General features: G+C 40.3%; 1 protein-coding gene across 1 annotated transcript in view; it reads right to left on the minus strand.

Annotated features, from left to right (window-relative positions):
• Window positions 1-1,060: 1,060 nt before the first annotated feature.
• The window catches only part of Rps6ka5 (ribosomal protein S6 kinase A5), a 172,188-nt gene continuing 156,593 nt past the window's right edge, over window positions 1,061-16,655 (minus strand). The window contains exons 14-17 of the mRNA XM_021178733.2: window positions 10,630-10,821; window positions 6,467-6,626; window positions 5,610-5,773; window positions 1,061-4,304 (exon numbers count right to left, since the gene is read on the minus strand). Coding sequence (XP_021034392.1) covers window positions 4,065-4,304; window positions 5,610-5,773; window positions 6,467-6,626; window positions 10,630-10,821 — 756 coding nt within the window. The 3' untranslated portion in view covers window positions 1,061-4,064. The remainder of the gene's footprint in view (window positions 4,305-5,609; window positions 5,774-6,466; window positions 6,627-10,629; window positions 10,822-16,655) is intronic.

A 16,655-nucleotide genomic window follows, 5' to 3' on the forward strand; every position in this document is an offset into this window, starting at 1 on the left:
AAATTTGGAAGTGTGACGAAAGGATGGACCATCTAGTGATTGCTATATCCAGAGATCCATCCCATGATCAGCTTCCAAACGCTGACACCATTGCATACACTAGCAAGATTTTGCTGAAAGGACCCAGATATAGCTGTCTCTTGTGAGACTATGCCAGGGCCTAGCAAACACAGAAGTGGATGCTCACAGTCAGCTATTGAATGGATCACAGGGCCCCCAATGGAGAAGCTAGAGAAAGCACCCAAGGAACTAAAGGGAACTGCAACCCTATAGGTGGAACAACAATATGAACTAACCAGTACCCCGGAGCTCTTGACTCTAGCTGCATATGTATCAAAAGATGGCCTAATAGGCCATCACTGGAAAGAGAGGCCCATTGGACTTGCCAACTTTATATGCCCCAGTACAGGGGAACGCCAGGGCCAAAAAGGGGGAGTGGGTGGGTAGGGGAGTGGGGTGGGGTATGGGGGACTTCTGGTATAGCATTGGAAATGTAAATGAGCTAAATACCTAACAAAAAAATGGAAAAAAATTAAGAGCTATTTGGTGGGCTTAAAAGAGGTTCAAAATAGCCCAGTAAAAAAAAAAAAAAAAAAAAAAGAGAGAGAGAGAGAGAGAGAGAGAGACAATTATTCTGACAGAATGTAAGGAACATGTTAAGAATTTAACTTAGAAGACCAAAGACTATTAGAGATGTTGCCAGCACCCTAAATGATGCTTGTTGCTGATCTCTGGGAAAACACCTGAAAGTAATCAGAAGCTCTAAGAGCCAATAATGTGAAACTTCCAACATTTTAAGGCAGCTTATTCTTAATAAATCTAACAAAAGTAGAAGTCTGAAATAGAAGAAAAGTGGCTAAATGGGGTGGCACGCTGTAACTCCAGCACTCAGGAGGCAGAGGCAGGCAGACCTCTGAGTTCCAGGCCAGCCAGGGCTACACACAGAGAAACCCTGTCTTGAAAAATCAGAAAAAGAAAAGAAATAGAAGAACAGTGAACAAGTAGACAATAAATTATATGCTTTTATAAAATACTTGAGTTCATATTTAGATAAAGGATTTTCTTTATTAAAAAACAAACAAACAAATCACTCATTGTTACCCTAGTAGAATTCTTCAAAATAACCACCTCGCATTTAAAATACAGCCATTTGCATAATTACTTAATTAGCAGTTAATCTCAAAAGAAAAAGGCAGTTTTCATGCACACATGAGCCTGCAACTTCAAGACAGATAATCGTGTTGAAATTCACTTCATTCCAATAGTTAAATGGTTTTTATAGCGGTTTGGAAGAACCGATGGATTTCAAGAGAGCTAAATTAGTTCATTCAGCAGCAGGATCTGGCATAGTTATTACAAGAAAGCCCTCTACTTTAGTTTTGTTCCCCTCTCATATCCTTGCCTTTCAATGTATTAGACATACACAATTACACCATGTGTGACTCGGGATATACAGTGGCATAAATTACATACAATGTAATCAATAAAGACTGGTAGGATAATTTGACTCTACAGCCAAAACCATTGTTAAAAAAAGGAACTTAAAGCAGAGATTGATTTTTCTCTCACCTACTTCTATTTTACTCCTCAAATCAAAAGTCATTTCACTTAATATTTCTGTGCACAGGAAGACGCATGGGATGCTCTGCAGCTGCAACTCCAGGCTTGTTGAGAGCTGGGTGACATGGATGCTGGGAACGGAACTCACATCTTTCTCTGCCAAGAAAAGTGCCTGTTCTTAACTGCTGCCATCTCTCCAGCCCCTCACTTAGTATTTTTGTATGCAGCATTTTTATTGTTTCATTTTGATGTGAGCAACTAGAGGTTCTGTGGTTTCTAAAGGAACCTTGCTGTCCACTAACAGAATCTGCAAGGGATCATTCTGTGCTGCCTTTCAAGCACTTCTATACCGGTGACAGTGACAGCATCTTGCTGAAGTTTCGAATCTTTTCCAAGCTCCCTGTAGAAGATTCGATTAGTCTGACCAGTTCACAGACAGCAAGCTTCCTCTTCTTCCTCTACCTGCCTTTTGCCTGTCTCAGTGACTATCGAATCCTCCAGAAGATACCAGGTGAAGAAATGAAGAACCCATCAATTTCCAATATTCACAATGAACTAATCAATCATGAGGGAATTGAACCCCTTTTCTGGATAATTTCTGTTGGCAACAGTCTCCTTAGTTTGTACTTTGTAACTCGTATTTCCTACAGGATACACATTTACGAATAACTTCAAGAACTAACTTATACATTTCCAAATATAACCTAGATATACCCAGTGTAAAAATAAGTGGACATATTCTTATTAAAAACCTCTGCCCAAGGGCATCACATTTTTGTGAAACAGCTACATTTTATTAGTAATTCACAGAGTTTCCTATCATTACTAGAAATGACCCAAAGCTAGGAGTATAAAATTTTTATTGACTCATTGAGAATTATATAGCCATTTGGCCAGAGTATCAAAAAATATCCCCAGTAATTACTGTGAACAAAAAGTGAACAGGATAATATAATATCTTGAAAATATTTTAATATTTGCCATTTTGTTGCCTATACTATTAATATGTACATTGACTTAGTAATAAATATATTACCATTACACAGAATGCAGTTATTTTTAGTATTCATCACAGATTGAGATTAATGCTGCTATTACCTTAAGAAAGAGATAAATAGGTATAGTGTCCAAATTCCAAACTAATGCTAACGAGGTTATCATTAACACAACTGTCAAATAAACATGTTAGACACTATCCTTTTAAGCACAGTTCTTGTAAACATAGTGAAGATCATTTTTCTCAGTCTTGACATTCCATGTAATGGCTTTAAAGAAAAAAAAAAACATACAAATCCTATGACTTCCTTTTTTTGCATAGGGAATTAATTAGTTTGTACTTTAAAATGCAGCAGTCTTTCAATGAAATATCTTCACGGCATAGCACTTGTCTGTATGAATTCAGAACGTTTGAGCAATAAAAGTGCTCTGCATAAGTTTATAAAATGCTCTGTGGATTTAAAATTTAACAGAAACATTTCAAAACAAGTATAGGTTATGGTTCTAAAATATTATGTACATAATCTCTGCCTACAGGAGGAGCTGGCTCGCTGTAGGGCAACACAGTGTACAGATGTGAAGCACAGTGTTGAATAGAATTCCCTTTACTTTCCTTCGGATGGGTGCATAAGTGGCGAATGAGTCATCAGACAACACATCCCTTTCTACTTGCTGCATAGAAAGCAGAAGAGAGATGTGAGGACAAATTTAAGTCGATAAGAAGAAGAATGGTAAAGTACAGTACCTATGCGTGACACAGTGCACCTTCTAAGACAGACTGCAATACTCATACTATTTTATAAAGTGCCATATTACATAAAACCAAGAGACATGTACCTTAATTCCTGCAATAACCATTAAAACAAACTGCCAGGAAAGAGCAGTGTAAAATTAAAAACAAACATAGCTTAGCATGCATCTCGGATGGGTCCCAGGTGCAAAGCATAGGACCTTAAGTTCTTAAATACTTATTTCACTTTTTAGAAAACAATTAATAATAGCAGATTATCAGCATATATGACCATAAAATAAAAACAATAAGTTAAATTCTCTTTTAAGAAACAAGCCACACATAAAATTCATTATAGCATCTTTTTTGAAAACAGACCTTTCTCTCTGGTAAATCACTACCCAAAAGGTGCAAAGTCTCTTAAAAATTTTCCTTGTCCACCAGGCATGGCAGAAGTCTTCAAGTCTTCTTGGCAGACATCTTGGTGAAAACACCTGGGTGAAAATCTGTGACTTAGCTAACCAGTCACTAAAGTTACAGAAACCTTTGCTGTTTCAAGAAGAATCTCGAGCTGGCATCACGTTAGTCTGCTAAAAAGTATCTCTCACCTGTCCTCCATTCACAGTAACGCTGTCCAGTGCTTTTGGACAAGGATAACCAAATAGGCTTCCCCCAAAAATATTCGTCACGAGGCAGATTCCAATGAGAACAGCGAGACACATCTTTTAAAGCACGGAACATACCTCAGGCACATGCTGAGGGAGCTGAGGTGCAAGGGTCAGTCTGAGAACTGGAAGAGGGTGTCTGGGTTACCGCCTTCGGTGGGATTGCTGGGCTGCAGCGTCTTGGTAGGCGTTGTCTTGCCGTGGGACTGGGAGGAGGAGGAACGGGAGCTCTCGCTGGAGCTGCTGCGAGTCTCTGTGCTGGTGCTGGTCCTCTTCATTTTCCTCCTCTTAGCCAAAGGGGCCTTATCCACATTCTGCAGGCAAAACCCTTCTCTCTTATATTTGTTAAAGGCCTGCGGAGAAAGGGGTGGGTAGGGGACATGAGGATCACAGCACTCAGGATTCTCTAGGAGGTTTGACTTGAAGCAGAAGCAGTTTTTCTGGCAACCACAGTTCCAAGTTGCTCTTGGAACAAAACTCAGAAAAACATTTGCATCAGTTCTCATGACAGGGACAAAGTTGTCCCGTGCCAGTGTGGAGACAGGCCTCGCACAGGGCAGGCAAGTGCTGTGACACCGAGACCCTGTGTGAATTGTACCAGCTGAGCTGTCCCAGAGCCATCATTACTTCTCTTTGTTGCTTTTCTTGTGCTAACTAAAGTATTTTATTTTATATGAGGAGGTGTTTTGCTTGTATGTATGTCTGTGTCTGCAGAGGCCAGAAGAGGGGATTCGATCACCTGGAATGGAGTGGAATTATTCACCACTGTGAGCTACCACGTAAGTGCTGGGAATTTAACTCAGGTCCACTCAAGAGCAAGCAGCGCTATTCATTACTGACTCATCTCTCCAGCTCCTGTGTTATGCTAACTATTGAGACGGGGCCTCAAGTAGCTCACGCTGACCTCAGACTTGTAAGTAGCCAAGAATAACCTGGGGCTGATTCTCCTGCCTCCACCTCCCAGGTGCTGAGATTACAGGTGTGAGCTGCCACTATCAACTCTCTCCTGAATTTCCGTCATGTGGGAAAGTGCCACAGTGATGCCTGACTGCCTCACATCACATGCCCCCAGGAAGAACTGGATTCCTGAAGCCATTCTCTCCATTCCTTCCCACTGCACACTTGTCAGATCCTCTTCTGAGGCAGCAGAAGTGCCATTCCTTCTCCTTCCCCAGGACAATCCCTTCACATTCTTTATGCCTCTTTCAGCTCATCTTGCACTAATTCTGTGCACTCATTTGCCTCTGCTTGGGACAACTCCTCTACTCCACACCCTTCCTTCTCTGCTGGGCACTAAGAGTGCTAAGTGGTGGACTTTCACCCAGGCCTCAGTTCCCAGTGTTCTGTTGTACACTGTTCCTAGGAAATGATTTTTCATTTGAGAGAGCTCTTACATATGTTTGAATTTTCAAATGTTCAAATGTCGGATTACTGTCCCCCTCCAGAAACAAATTCTAAATAGCTAGTGTTTGGTGAGTTAGCAGTAACTCCAATCTGCCATGTGCTTTCTGTTCATGTTATGTTCACAACATGAAGCAGTTTATAAACACACCTATATTTTAAATTGCACAATTGTTTTATGTATTTATGGAGACTGTCTTCAAAGCTACCCAATCACAACACATGATTCAGAGCTCGCACACAGAACAGGGCCTCACATGAAAGGTTGCTTTCACACAGGTGTGCACAGCTGCTCCTGAAGATCCCAGAATGTCTGGAGTCATCAGAGGATTGGAGGACAGCTGACTGCCATCCTGAAGCCATTCATTGTATCTCAAACCAGACATTTTCAGCCTTTTATTTGGATCAACTGTAAGAAGCCCTGCAGGAATAAGGCATTTAAATTTTATAGCTTTCCACTTTAAACATAGTTTAACAAACAGCCTCAGATACATGAAGGTCAATTATGTTCTTGCAACATGACTGCTTCAATAAGCCTTTACCGCCTACATAAGTATTTTCATATATACCTAAATCCACTTGAGGGCACTGGATTTTAAGAAAAGGTCACAAGAGATCATTTCTATGAGGCTGTAAGCCAGGGCTTGAGGTTTTTCAAGCAGGAGAAAATAACCAGCCCTCAGAAGGACACCACTGGTGCCTTGGTAAGTTCCAGAAAAACCAACACTAACCATCGTCTCGGATAAGGAATGTGGTAAGGCACTAGAGACTTAAGGGCAGGCACTCAAAGAGGAGAGAGTGGGAGACATAGAAGAGACAAAGACAGCTATTCTGACCTGAGGGGACCAGTACAGCAGCAAAATGCACAACACCGGTTAAACATAGTTGGGAAAAGCACACAAGAAAAGACGAGGTTTGTTTAGGGTTTGTAAGAAGATGCCAACAGGAGCCATGGTAGTGCATGCTGCAAATGGGATGAGATTATAAGGGAGAGTTCCAGAAAAAAAGAAGACGAGCCACCTGGCAAGACTTGGAGAATCCTCATGGATTTCTGGAACAATTAATAAACACAGACTTCTGTACTGGGCACAGTGAGATTTCTCTAGTGCCTTACCTTGAATCAAATCTTTAGCCTCTTGGGATACATTCTTCCATGCTTCTCCTTCAAAGGAGAAATCTCCCTTTTTAATTTTCTTCATGATTTCTACTGCACTGGTGCATGTTAAACTTCTGTCATGAGACTGGAATGGCACCTGCCCTGACAGCATTGTATACTGCCATGATAAAAGAAAGTTAAAAAAAAATCAGAATAACTGCAAAAACCACTGTCACGCCATGACAGTAAGCTAATACTAACTCTATGAGCATAATTTATCTGCTACTACAGTAAGCATCACTGGATTTCAGAGACAATGTCTATCACCAAAGTAACATTTCAAAGACTTGCAAAATGAAGGAGCACAGCTTTTATGACATCACAATTGACAATTATTTTTATACCTAGGGTAGCCCCAATCAATGGGGGATGAGATCTCACAATTTTTGTTTAACAGCTAGCCATCAAATTCTATAAAGAATAACTTTCTATCTTTAATTGCAAACAGTATAGCAAAAAAATAAAAGGTATAACTATACATATATATGATTATATATATATGTATGTTTGAACATGTTTTACGTGTGTATATACATATTGACAGAACATGCACATAGGGGAATTATAAAATGCAAATGCAGAAAAATAGTAGACATTCAGAGTTGTATTCTCTTACATTCTCATTTAAAAAAACCAAAAATTTGAGAACAAAGAGAACCATGAGGTGAAGAATAAAACACTTGGAGAAAATGCTGCAATGGAATCATGTGCTAATTCATAGGCATGCTCCGGGTCCACTGACCACTGTTATAAATATTGTGTTGTGAATGGAAGGTTTGATCTCCCCTAAATTTAGATATGATTATCCAACATAACTGTATTTAGAGAAAAGGCTTTTCTGGAGGTACTGAAGATGAAAGGAAGTTATGAGCAAAGGTCCTGATCCAATTAGTACCCTTAAGAAAATGGACGCCAGAGTCCTGTCTATTCAACCCCGTGCCACAGAGAGGCTGAATAAGGAGAGAGCCAGCTGTCCTCAGAGGGAGGGTCTGCACCAGACACCTTATGGCCTTAACACTCGTAACCCTCTGGCCTTGCACGCTCCAACCTCTAAAACAATGAGAGAATATGTTTCTGCTGTTTCACTCACTTTGCAGTATTATGAGCAGCCCAAGCAGACTGTTAAGCTGTCCAAGTTCTACTTTAAAGTTCTGAGCATTTCAAACAAGAACTGAACATTCTTGATGTACACTAAATTATAATCAAACCACATAGTCTATATTTCCTTGGAGTAATTTATTTGATTCAATAAAGATAATATAATTAATTAAAAACACTCCAATTTATTAAATGCAAGATGAAAGAGGGGCATCTAATTCTAAAGTAAAATAAAGAGCTCCAAATACATGCTGGGCTTGCTTGTGCTTACTGCAGGGAAGTTAGGGTCTAGACAGCTGAGATGCATTCATTTCATGGGGAAATTAGCAAAACTCTGTTTTGATCATTTGAAATGATCAAAATCAGTTGCTGATTTTGCTCATTTTCTTCTGCAACTGTTTTCTTATGTATCTACAAAAGACGAGGCTTTAACAAACCACAACTGACGTCACTCCTAAAAAAAAAACAAACAGCAGTAATTTTTTTGTAGTATTCGATATCCAATGAATGATCATATTTTGTAATACGAACATTGCACTATGTAAGCTGGGTATATATTATAATTATAGCTATATCAATTAATTATATTTAGAATGTGAATTTAACAAACAATTTAAATTAGGTTTTGTGGAATTAGGATTCAAATAATACACAAATTCTGTACCTTAAGGGTTTCTAGTGCATGATTTGCACTTTGTACTGTTTGTAGAGACAGGATTTCATACTGTACCCTAGGCTGGCCTGGAACTTGAAAGTCCTGTTGCTACCTAGCTGCCTGAGTGATGGGATATAGGAATGAGCCACCAAGTCTGGCCTCATGACACCTTTTTGCTTATAAATCATCTACTGAAAAAACTGGAAGTCTGTACAATACAGTGTGCACTGTAAAAAGAAGGCAGTGCCTGTTGTCTGTGACTGTGACTATGCTCTACGACACCATTAACCTAATTTTTATCCTGTTCTTCTTAAACATATAACCATTAAATCTATTAGGCAGGGCAGCTTCTACCTTGCCTTCCCAGAGGGTTGTTTTCATATACATACATACATACATACATATATGAAATTAATATATGTATATGTAAGAAATAATTAGGATATACTTAAGAGCTTGACTACATTTATTTGGATGTCTGAGACTCTTTGCAAACCTTAAAGGAGCTTTATGGTCACAATGGGTCTAAATTTAAAGAACCATCTCTTTTATAATGAAAAAGAAAATACAGAAAATGAAGGGCTCTTTTGTATTTATATGTTTTTAGGACAATGCTAATAAAAATATCATCAACTTCAGTCCTCAAAACTCTCTGCCTACAGAAGTTGCTTATTTGTTTTTATTTAAACTTCTTATCCCTAAATTTGTAAATTCAGTTTGAAAGTGATAAATGATGACTTAAAGTGCCCAGATGAAAGTCATATAAGGCTTAAAAGTAAAGAGCCAACCTGCAGGAGCAAGTGGCTAGCCACTGGGGAAACCCAGATGGAATACAGATGGCCCATGTAAAGGTAAGATGGTGGTTCTGAAGGAGTATTTCGGGAACCCTGAATTGAGGGCAGGGCAGTGACAACCTGACATCAAAGCCACATGCCATGAAGACAAGACTGACATATTTTACCACATGGAAATTCAAAAGCAAAAACCACTTCTCCTTAAACTTTTCTAAAAATAAAATCAAGATCCTATTTACTACAAACAAAAAAAAAGGTAAGCCACAGAAACACTTCCAATTATTGATAAACACAAAGGTTAACTATCTTTATTAGAGCTTTCTCTGTAAGAAAAGCTGCCTAGAGGAAAATAGGCAAACTCATAAGTGGCAATCCATAAACAAACAAAGCAATGTCCACATGTATGGAAGAAGCTCAGACTGCGTATTAAAAGGGATGCCTACCAACGTTAAGAACAGTGGTGTGTACCTGAAGACTAAGATGGGTAACATCCAACGTGCTCACATAGAGTTGATGATGTGTACCAACCCTAACAGAGGAAAGTCCAGGCCTCTATGTTAAAATGAAAACAAGGACACCTTTCTGGGAATTTAAGGGAACTAAAGGCAAATGCAACTGTGTATATGAGAAAGATTCATCCTTATAGCTTATAATTAGTGAAAAAAGGGGGAGCAAATACTAACAGCTCATTACCAAAAGAATGGTTCAATAAATGTTGGAGACTCCAACTACAGGTATAATTAATATAACATGTACATACATTTAATGGTTAAATGTTTAAGAAAAACAGCATAAAAATCAGGTTAATGGTATCACAGAGCATAGTCACAGTCACAAATGGTGGGCACTGCTATTGTAGAGAATAGTCCCTTGTTTGAAACAAACAAACCAACCAACCCCAGCCACCCTATATACATACGCTGTGTAGACAGGGTAGATTAAAAACCCATGTCCATGCAGTGAGAGAGGGGAGAAGCCTCCACAGCACTGTGCCAAAATGTGATGTTCAGTTCTAGTCTTCGGCAGTACCTGCAAGGTCCTCCTGAACATGCAGCGTTACAGGATATATGAAGACCAAGTCAGGCTATTTTGAGGTGAAATACTGGAGGTTTCTTTAGTTTCACATCATGCACACTTTGTGAAAAGCAGGTTCTCTCCATATTACCACAGGAACTATTTATATTTCTAGTTGTATCTATTAAATGTATCGGTTTATCCTAAACAATTCTTTTTACTTACACGTTTAGTGTAGAATTTCAGAGAATACGTGTTTTTATTAAGGAGCCACTATTTTCATACTTTGTCTAACACAACACTAGCTTCTTTCAAAACAACGATGTATACTCTATATGAACCACTGCAACTTATATTTTCCAAAGATAACTAAATTCTACATTTTTTCTATTATAGGATCCACGAAGCAGAAATATACATTAGTGGGGCCACTGCTTGTTATACAGAAAACAGACCAGTACATGGAGATTTTTCATGAACTTAAGACAAACAGCAGTGAGAGCTAAGCACCAGGCCACCAAAGAGCAGACCAGGCTTAATGGCTGGTGGGACGAACTCACCAGGATGACACCCAAGCTCCACAGGTCACAGGACTCATCGTAGCCATTGTGCGTCAGGAGCTCTGGTGCTGCGTAGTGGAGGGTGAAGCATGGGGTTTTGAGGGGCTGGTTGTCAGGTGGCTTGAGGCGTGCGAACCCAAAGTCAATCACTTTAATTTCCAAATTGTCGTTTTCATCAGTGAACAACAGATTCTGTAGGATGCCAATGCTCTGGTTAGATTCCCATGGGGATGACAGGAGATCTGCTGACTTATCTATGGGATATACTGTCTGTGTATTCTCGGATTTGACCTGAGCACATAGTCTTGTGGGTCAATCTGGGGCGTGGGTGTCAGCACACCACTTACCTTCTTCTTTATACTGTTTTGCATCACTTCAGTTTTTACAGTGTCAGATTAAATACTCCTTGATCACACATGCTTCTCCAAGCCAGCCCCTTAGTCTCCACTTTTTCCTCTGTCTGAGTCTGTTTCCCACTCCCTCAAGCATCTCAGTTGCACTTGCCTGACTCCTGTATACTCACTCCCATTTAGAGAAAGATGCTGCCCTAAACGCCTCACTACACTGAAGATCCAGTTTCCCCTATTTTCTCCCATCATGCTTTAGGGCACTTATCATCTCTCATTTTTAGCTGGATGTTCTTGTCTCCATCAGACAACAATGATATAAGGGACAGGGACTTTGGGTCCATTTTATGATGCTGTCCCTGGGGCCTGGCACAGGTACATACAGGTATAATTCATTTTATTAGACCGTCTTTTTAAAACAGTCTGCAGGTTTGTGGCAGCCCCATGCTGAAGAAACCATTCAACACCTCAGAGGTGTGCTTACACTGTGCTTGTCAGATTTGGGTATTTTCTATAGTATGTCAAGCTTTTTCATTACTATTCCATTTATGTGGTGATCTGTGACTAGTCATCTTTAATAATTAGAGATTGGATTTATTTACTTTTGTTTTATGTATAGGAATGTTTTGCCTGCATGAGTGTCTGTGTCTGGTATCTTTGGAAGCCAGAAGAGGTTGGATCCTCTGAAACTGTAGTTACAGAAGTCTGTGAGCCACCATGTGAGTGCTGGGAATTGAACCTGGGTTGTCTGGAAGAGCAACAACTGCTCTTAACCGGCTAGCCCCAGTGACAAGTAATCTTTGCTATTACTATTACTATTGTCATTGCTTTGGGGACTTTGAATTGCATATATGACAATGAATTAATCAAGAAACATATGTGTTGACAATATCACTGGACAGATGTCTCCCATCTCTCTCCTTCCCTCAGGCCAATCTAATCCCTGGAATGCAATATTGAAATTAGGCCAATCAACAGTTCTATAAAGTGGCCAAATGAAAGGAAGAGTCATATATCCTGTAGTGAGAATTTTGACTTCTTTAAAAAACACAGATAAGGTGGAATCTCAGGGTCCTTTTGATTTGCAATTCCCTGATGACTAAGGATGCTGAACATTTCTTTAGGTGCTTCTCAGCCCTTCGAGATTCCTCTGTTGTGAATTCTCAGTTTAGTTCTATACCCCATTTTTTGATTGGGTTGTTTAGTTTTTTGGTGGTTAGCTTCTTGAGTTCTTTATATATCTTGCATATCAGCCCTCTACCATATGTGGGGTTAGTGAAGATTTTTTCATGCTCTGTAGATTGCCGAGATTTGTCTTATTGACTAAGTCCTTCCCCTTACAGAACCTTTCCAGTTTCATGAGGTCCCATTTATCAATTCTTGATCTTAGAGTATGAGCCATTGGAGTTCTGTTTAGGAAATTTCCCCCTGTGCCAATCAGTTCAAAGCTCTTTCCCTCTTTCTCTTCTATTAGATTCAGTGTATAGGTTTTATGTTGAGGTCCTTGATCTACTTGGACTTGAGCTTTGTACAAGGTGACAAATATGGGTCTATTTTCATTTTTCTACATACAGCCAGCCAGTTAGATAAGAACCATTTATTGAAGATGCTTTATTTTTTCCATTGTGTATTTTTGGTGTCTTTGTCAAAGATCAGGTGTTCATAAGTGTGTGGTTTTATTTCTGGGTCTTCAATTCTAATCCACTGATCAACTTGTCTGTCTCTGTACCAATACCTTGCAGTTTTTACCACCATTGCTCTGTAGTAAAGTTTGTGGTCAGGGATGGTGATTCCCCCAGCTGTTCTTTTTATTGTTAAGAATTGTTTTTGCTATTCTGGGTTTTTTGCCTTTCAAGACAAATCAAAATGACCCTGAGATTCCACCTTACACCACACAGAATGGCTAAGATCAAAACCTCAGGTGAGAACACATGCTGGTGAGGTTGTGGAGGAAGAGGAACACTCTTCCATTGCTGGTGGGATTGCAAACTGGTACAACCACTCTGGAAATCAGTCTGGAGGTTCTTCAGAAAACTGGAAATAGATCTACCTGAAGACCCAGCTATACCACCCTTGGGAATATACCCAAAAGATGCCCTACCATGCACAGGGGCACGTGTTCCACTATGTTCATAGTGGGTTTGTTTGTGATAGCCAGAAGCTGGAAACAACCCAGATGTCCCATGGCAGAAGAATGGATACAGAAAATGTGGTTCATGTACACAGTGGAATACTACTCAGCTATTAAGAATGCAGACATCCTGAGTTTTGCAGGCAAATGGATGGAACCATAAGATATCATCCTGAGTGAGGTAACACAGACCCAAAAGGACATGCATGGTATGTACTCACTAATAAGTGGATATTAGCCAAAAAAAAAAAAAGTACAGAATACCCAAGATACAGTCCACAGAACTCAAAAAGGTCAACAAGCTGAAGGGCCCAAGTGAGGAGGCCTCAGTCCCACTTGGGAGGGAGAAGAAAGCAAACACAAGTTGGGAGGGAGGGGCCTGAGAGGGAAAGTGGATGGGTGTGGGTGGGAGGCAAGAGGGGAACCTGATCTGGTATTGTGTGAGGGAAAAGGACTGAAGCCCTGAGGGCCAGCAGAAAGAATGGAAACAGGCAACCTTGGGAAGTAGTCTCCAGAATGTACCAGAGACCTGAGAGGTGAGAGACTCTCAGGACTCAAAGGGCCAGGGCCTTAGATGAAATGCCTGACAGTAGGGAGAGGGAACTTCTAGAGCCCACCTCCAGCAGGAAGACAAGACATCAAGTGAGGGATGGGGTTCCCATCCTGTCTGAAAGAACTTCAGGGACAAAATGGAAAAGCCTGAGGAAAAGAAGGTCCAGCAACAGGCCAAAAATGGGATCCAGCTCAAGGGGAGGCTCCAAGACCTGACACTATTACTGAGGCTATGGAACACTCACAAAAAGGGACCTATCATGACTGTCCTCTAGAAGACCCAACAAGTAGATAGATATTTGCACCCAACCAATGGATAGAAGCTGCTGACTCCTGTGGTTGAATTAGGGAAAAGTTGGAAGAAGCTGAGGAGGAGGGTGACCTTGTAGGAGGACCAGCAATCTCAATTAACCTGGACCCCTGAGATCTCTCAAACACTGGATCACCAACCAGGCAGCATACACCAGCTGATATGAGGCCCCCAACACATATATAGCAGAGGACTGCCAGGTCTGGGTTCATTCAGAGAAGATGTACCAAACTCTTAAGAGATGGGAGGCCCCAGGGAGTTTAGAGGTCTGGTTGGGTGGGTGGTGGGGACATCCTTATGGAGATGGGGTAGGGAGGATGTACGGGATGTGGAACAGTCAGAGGGTGGACTTGGGTGGTGGTGGAGAATAAAATCTGGAGTATAAATAAATAAATAAATAAATGATTTAAAACCCCACAGATAAGAATATGTTTTTGTCTTAATCCCAGGTATGAAATATGGGGCTGCTTCAGATTGTCCATAGCAGTTGACTATGATTTGCCTCATGCTCTAGGAGGGATGTGATTTTGCCAGCTGCAGGTAGTTTCTGCGATTGTGTGATGTTTGGAATTCTGGGGACTTCTTAGAGGGTTCATAAATGCTAGGGCCCCAGGAGGTGGTTGTGGGTTAGTTGGTTGTGATTTGTTTAGTAGTTGTGCAAAAAGAAGAAACAACAAGAACAAATTATATTATCCTGACTTTAAAGATTAAACTTGCCCCAAGGAACTCGATGGCCCTAATCATCAGGAAATAGTCTAATGTCACCTCCTTTATGATCCCTGACTTTATTCATGGATTTTTTTCCCCCTTTCCTCTCTATCTTTTTTTTTTTTCTCTCTCTTATCTAGTGTTAGGAGGTTGAAAGGGTAGAAGAAAGAAGAACCCACAAGGTAGTAAATAAAAGGGATCTACAATATCCCTCACTTTAAAAGAAGTGCTGAAGTTCACCGAGGAAGGCAGGTAGAGAAGACGGACAGCAGGGGCCAAGAGTAAGGCCTCTTGTGCCGCCGGTTAGCTAAGTTATGAATGCATAGTCAAAGGTACTGAAGGAAATTAGAAGTATAACTCCAGTGAACACATAAATGACAAAAACCAAAAAGGCCATCTTGTTCACACAGAGAAAATCTGATGGATCAAACCAGCCATGACATTCCCTTAGCTGACTAGAAGCAAGGCCTTAACTCTTAAATTCTGTAAAGACAAAGAGGTAGGCCACCTGTTGAGAAGTTTAAAGCTATTTAGCAGAGTTGGCTCCTAAGGCTTACAGGAGAAAAGTCCTTCCCATGACAAGTCATGCGAGCTGAAGCAGCAGGTGCTGATGTGGAAGCTGCAGCAAGTTTTCCAGAAGGCAGCTGAGTTCACTGAGATCACAACTGGAGAGTAAACTGAGCAATGCCTGGCTTCAGAGCTGCAAAGGACAGGGTGGTGTACTGTTAGAGGAGGGGGCAGCTGGTGATGCTAAGCTGAAGTCAATGTTCATTAAGTGGACCAACAGCATGGATGGCAGCATCTGTGCTTACAACATGATTTACTGATCATTTAACTGCTCAGAAAAAGACACCTTTCAGAATACATATGTTCATTAACCATGTAACGGGTCACCCAAAGCTCCGTGCTTAAGAGTAACCTCTTAAGCACAAACAAGGGTCTGCCAACACCACACCCATTTGGTAGCCCCTACACCAACTGTTATTTATGCACGCACGTCTTAGTATTTAAGACGTACACTTAGGGATATAGCTATCATAGGTCATAATTCTTCTGATGGATCAGAGCAAAATAAACTGAAAGTCTTCTGAAAAAGATACTCTATGCCAGATACCATTAAGAACACTTGCGATTTCAAAGATAAAAATATCAACTAACAAGGTTTGGAAGAAGTTGATTCCAATCCCCATGGATAGTCTTGAGAGGCTCAAGTCTTCAACGAAGGAAGTAAAAGCAGATGTAGTAGAAACAGCAAAGAAACAGAGCCGGAAGATGTGACGCGATTGCTCAAAAGCCTTAGACCATGAGGAGGAGTTGGAACAAGAATGTAGTTTCTTGAGTTGGTGTCTGCTGTGGTAAAGATGCAGTGGACATTGTTGAAATGACCGCATAGGATCTGGAATCTCACACAGACTCAACTGATAAAGCAGTGGGAGAGTTGAAAACATGGCTTCCAATTCTGATAGAAGTTCTACCACGGGTAAACATGCTACAGTGAAGTCTTTCAGGAAAGGCAGAGTCAACTACTACAGCAACAGAGCATCCTAAAGCAAAATAATCAGGACTTATTGAAAGCTCAAATGATAACTAGAATTCTTCAACAATAGTAACAAAAAATTTAAATTACGATCTGTACATTGTTTAAAAGGCATACTCAATATAGTATAGCAAAAATAAAACTTTATGTGTACCATGAAGTAAAAAAATTCCCAATTTGCTTTATTGTGATATTCACTTTATGGAATCAAGACCATACTATCTCGGAAGGGACTGCTGAATGAAATAATAAATGAAGGGCCAGAGAGGTGGCTCAGTGGGTAGATGCTTGCTGTACAAGCATAAGTACTTGAGTTCAAATCTCACCCTCAACACAAACACAAAAACACATAAATAAAATAAATATGTACCTACTGCAGTCTATTAATGAAATCACAGTGATCTGTATTATATTCCTAAGTAGTTTTGCTAAAACAGGCAA

Source organism: Mus caroli, unplaced genomic scaffold (assembly GCF_978045245.1).
Source record: "Mus caroli unplaced genomic scaffold, Mus_caroli_1 scaffold_14, whole genome shotgun sequence".
NCBI classification, from domain to species: Eukaryota; Metazoa; Chordata; class Mammalia; order Rodentia; family Muridae; genus Mus; species Mus caroli.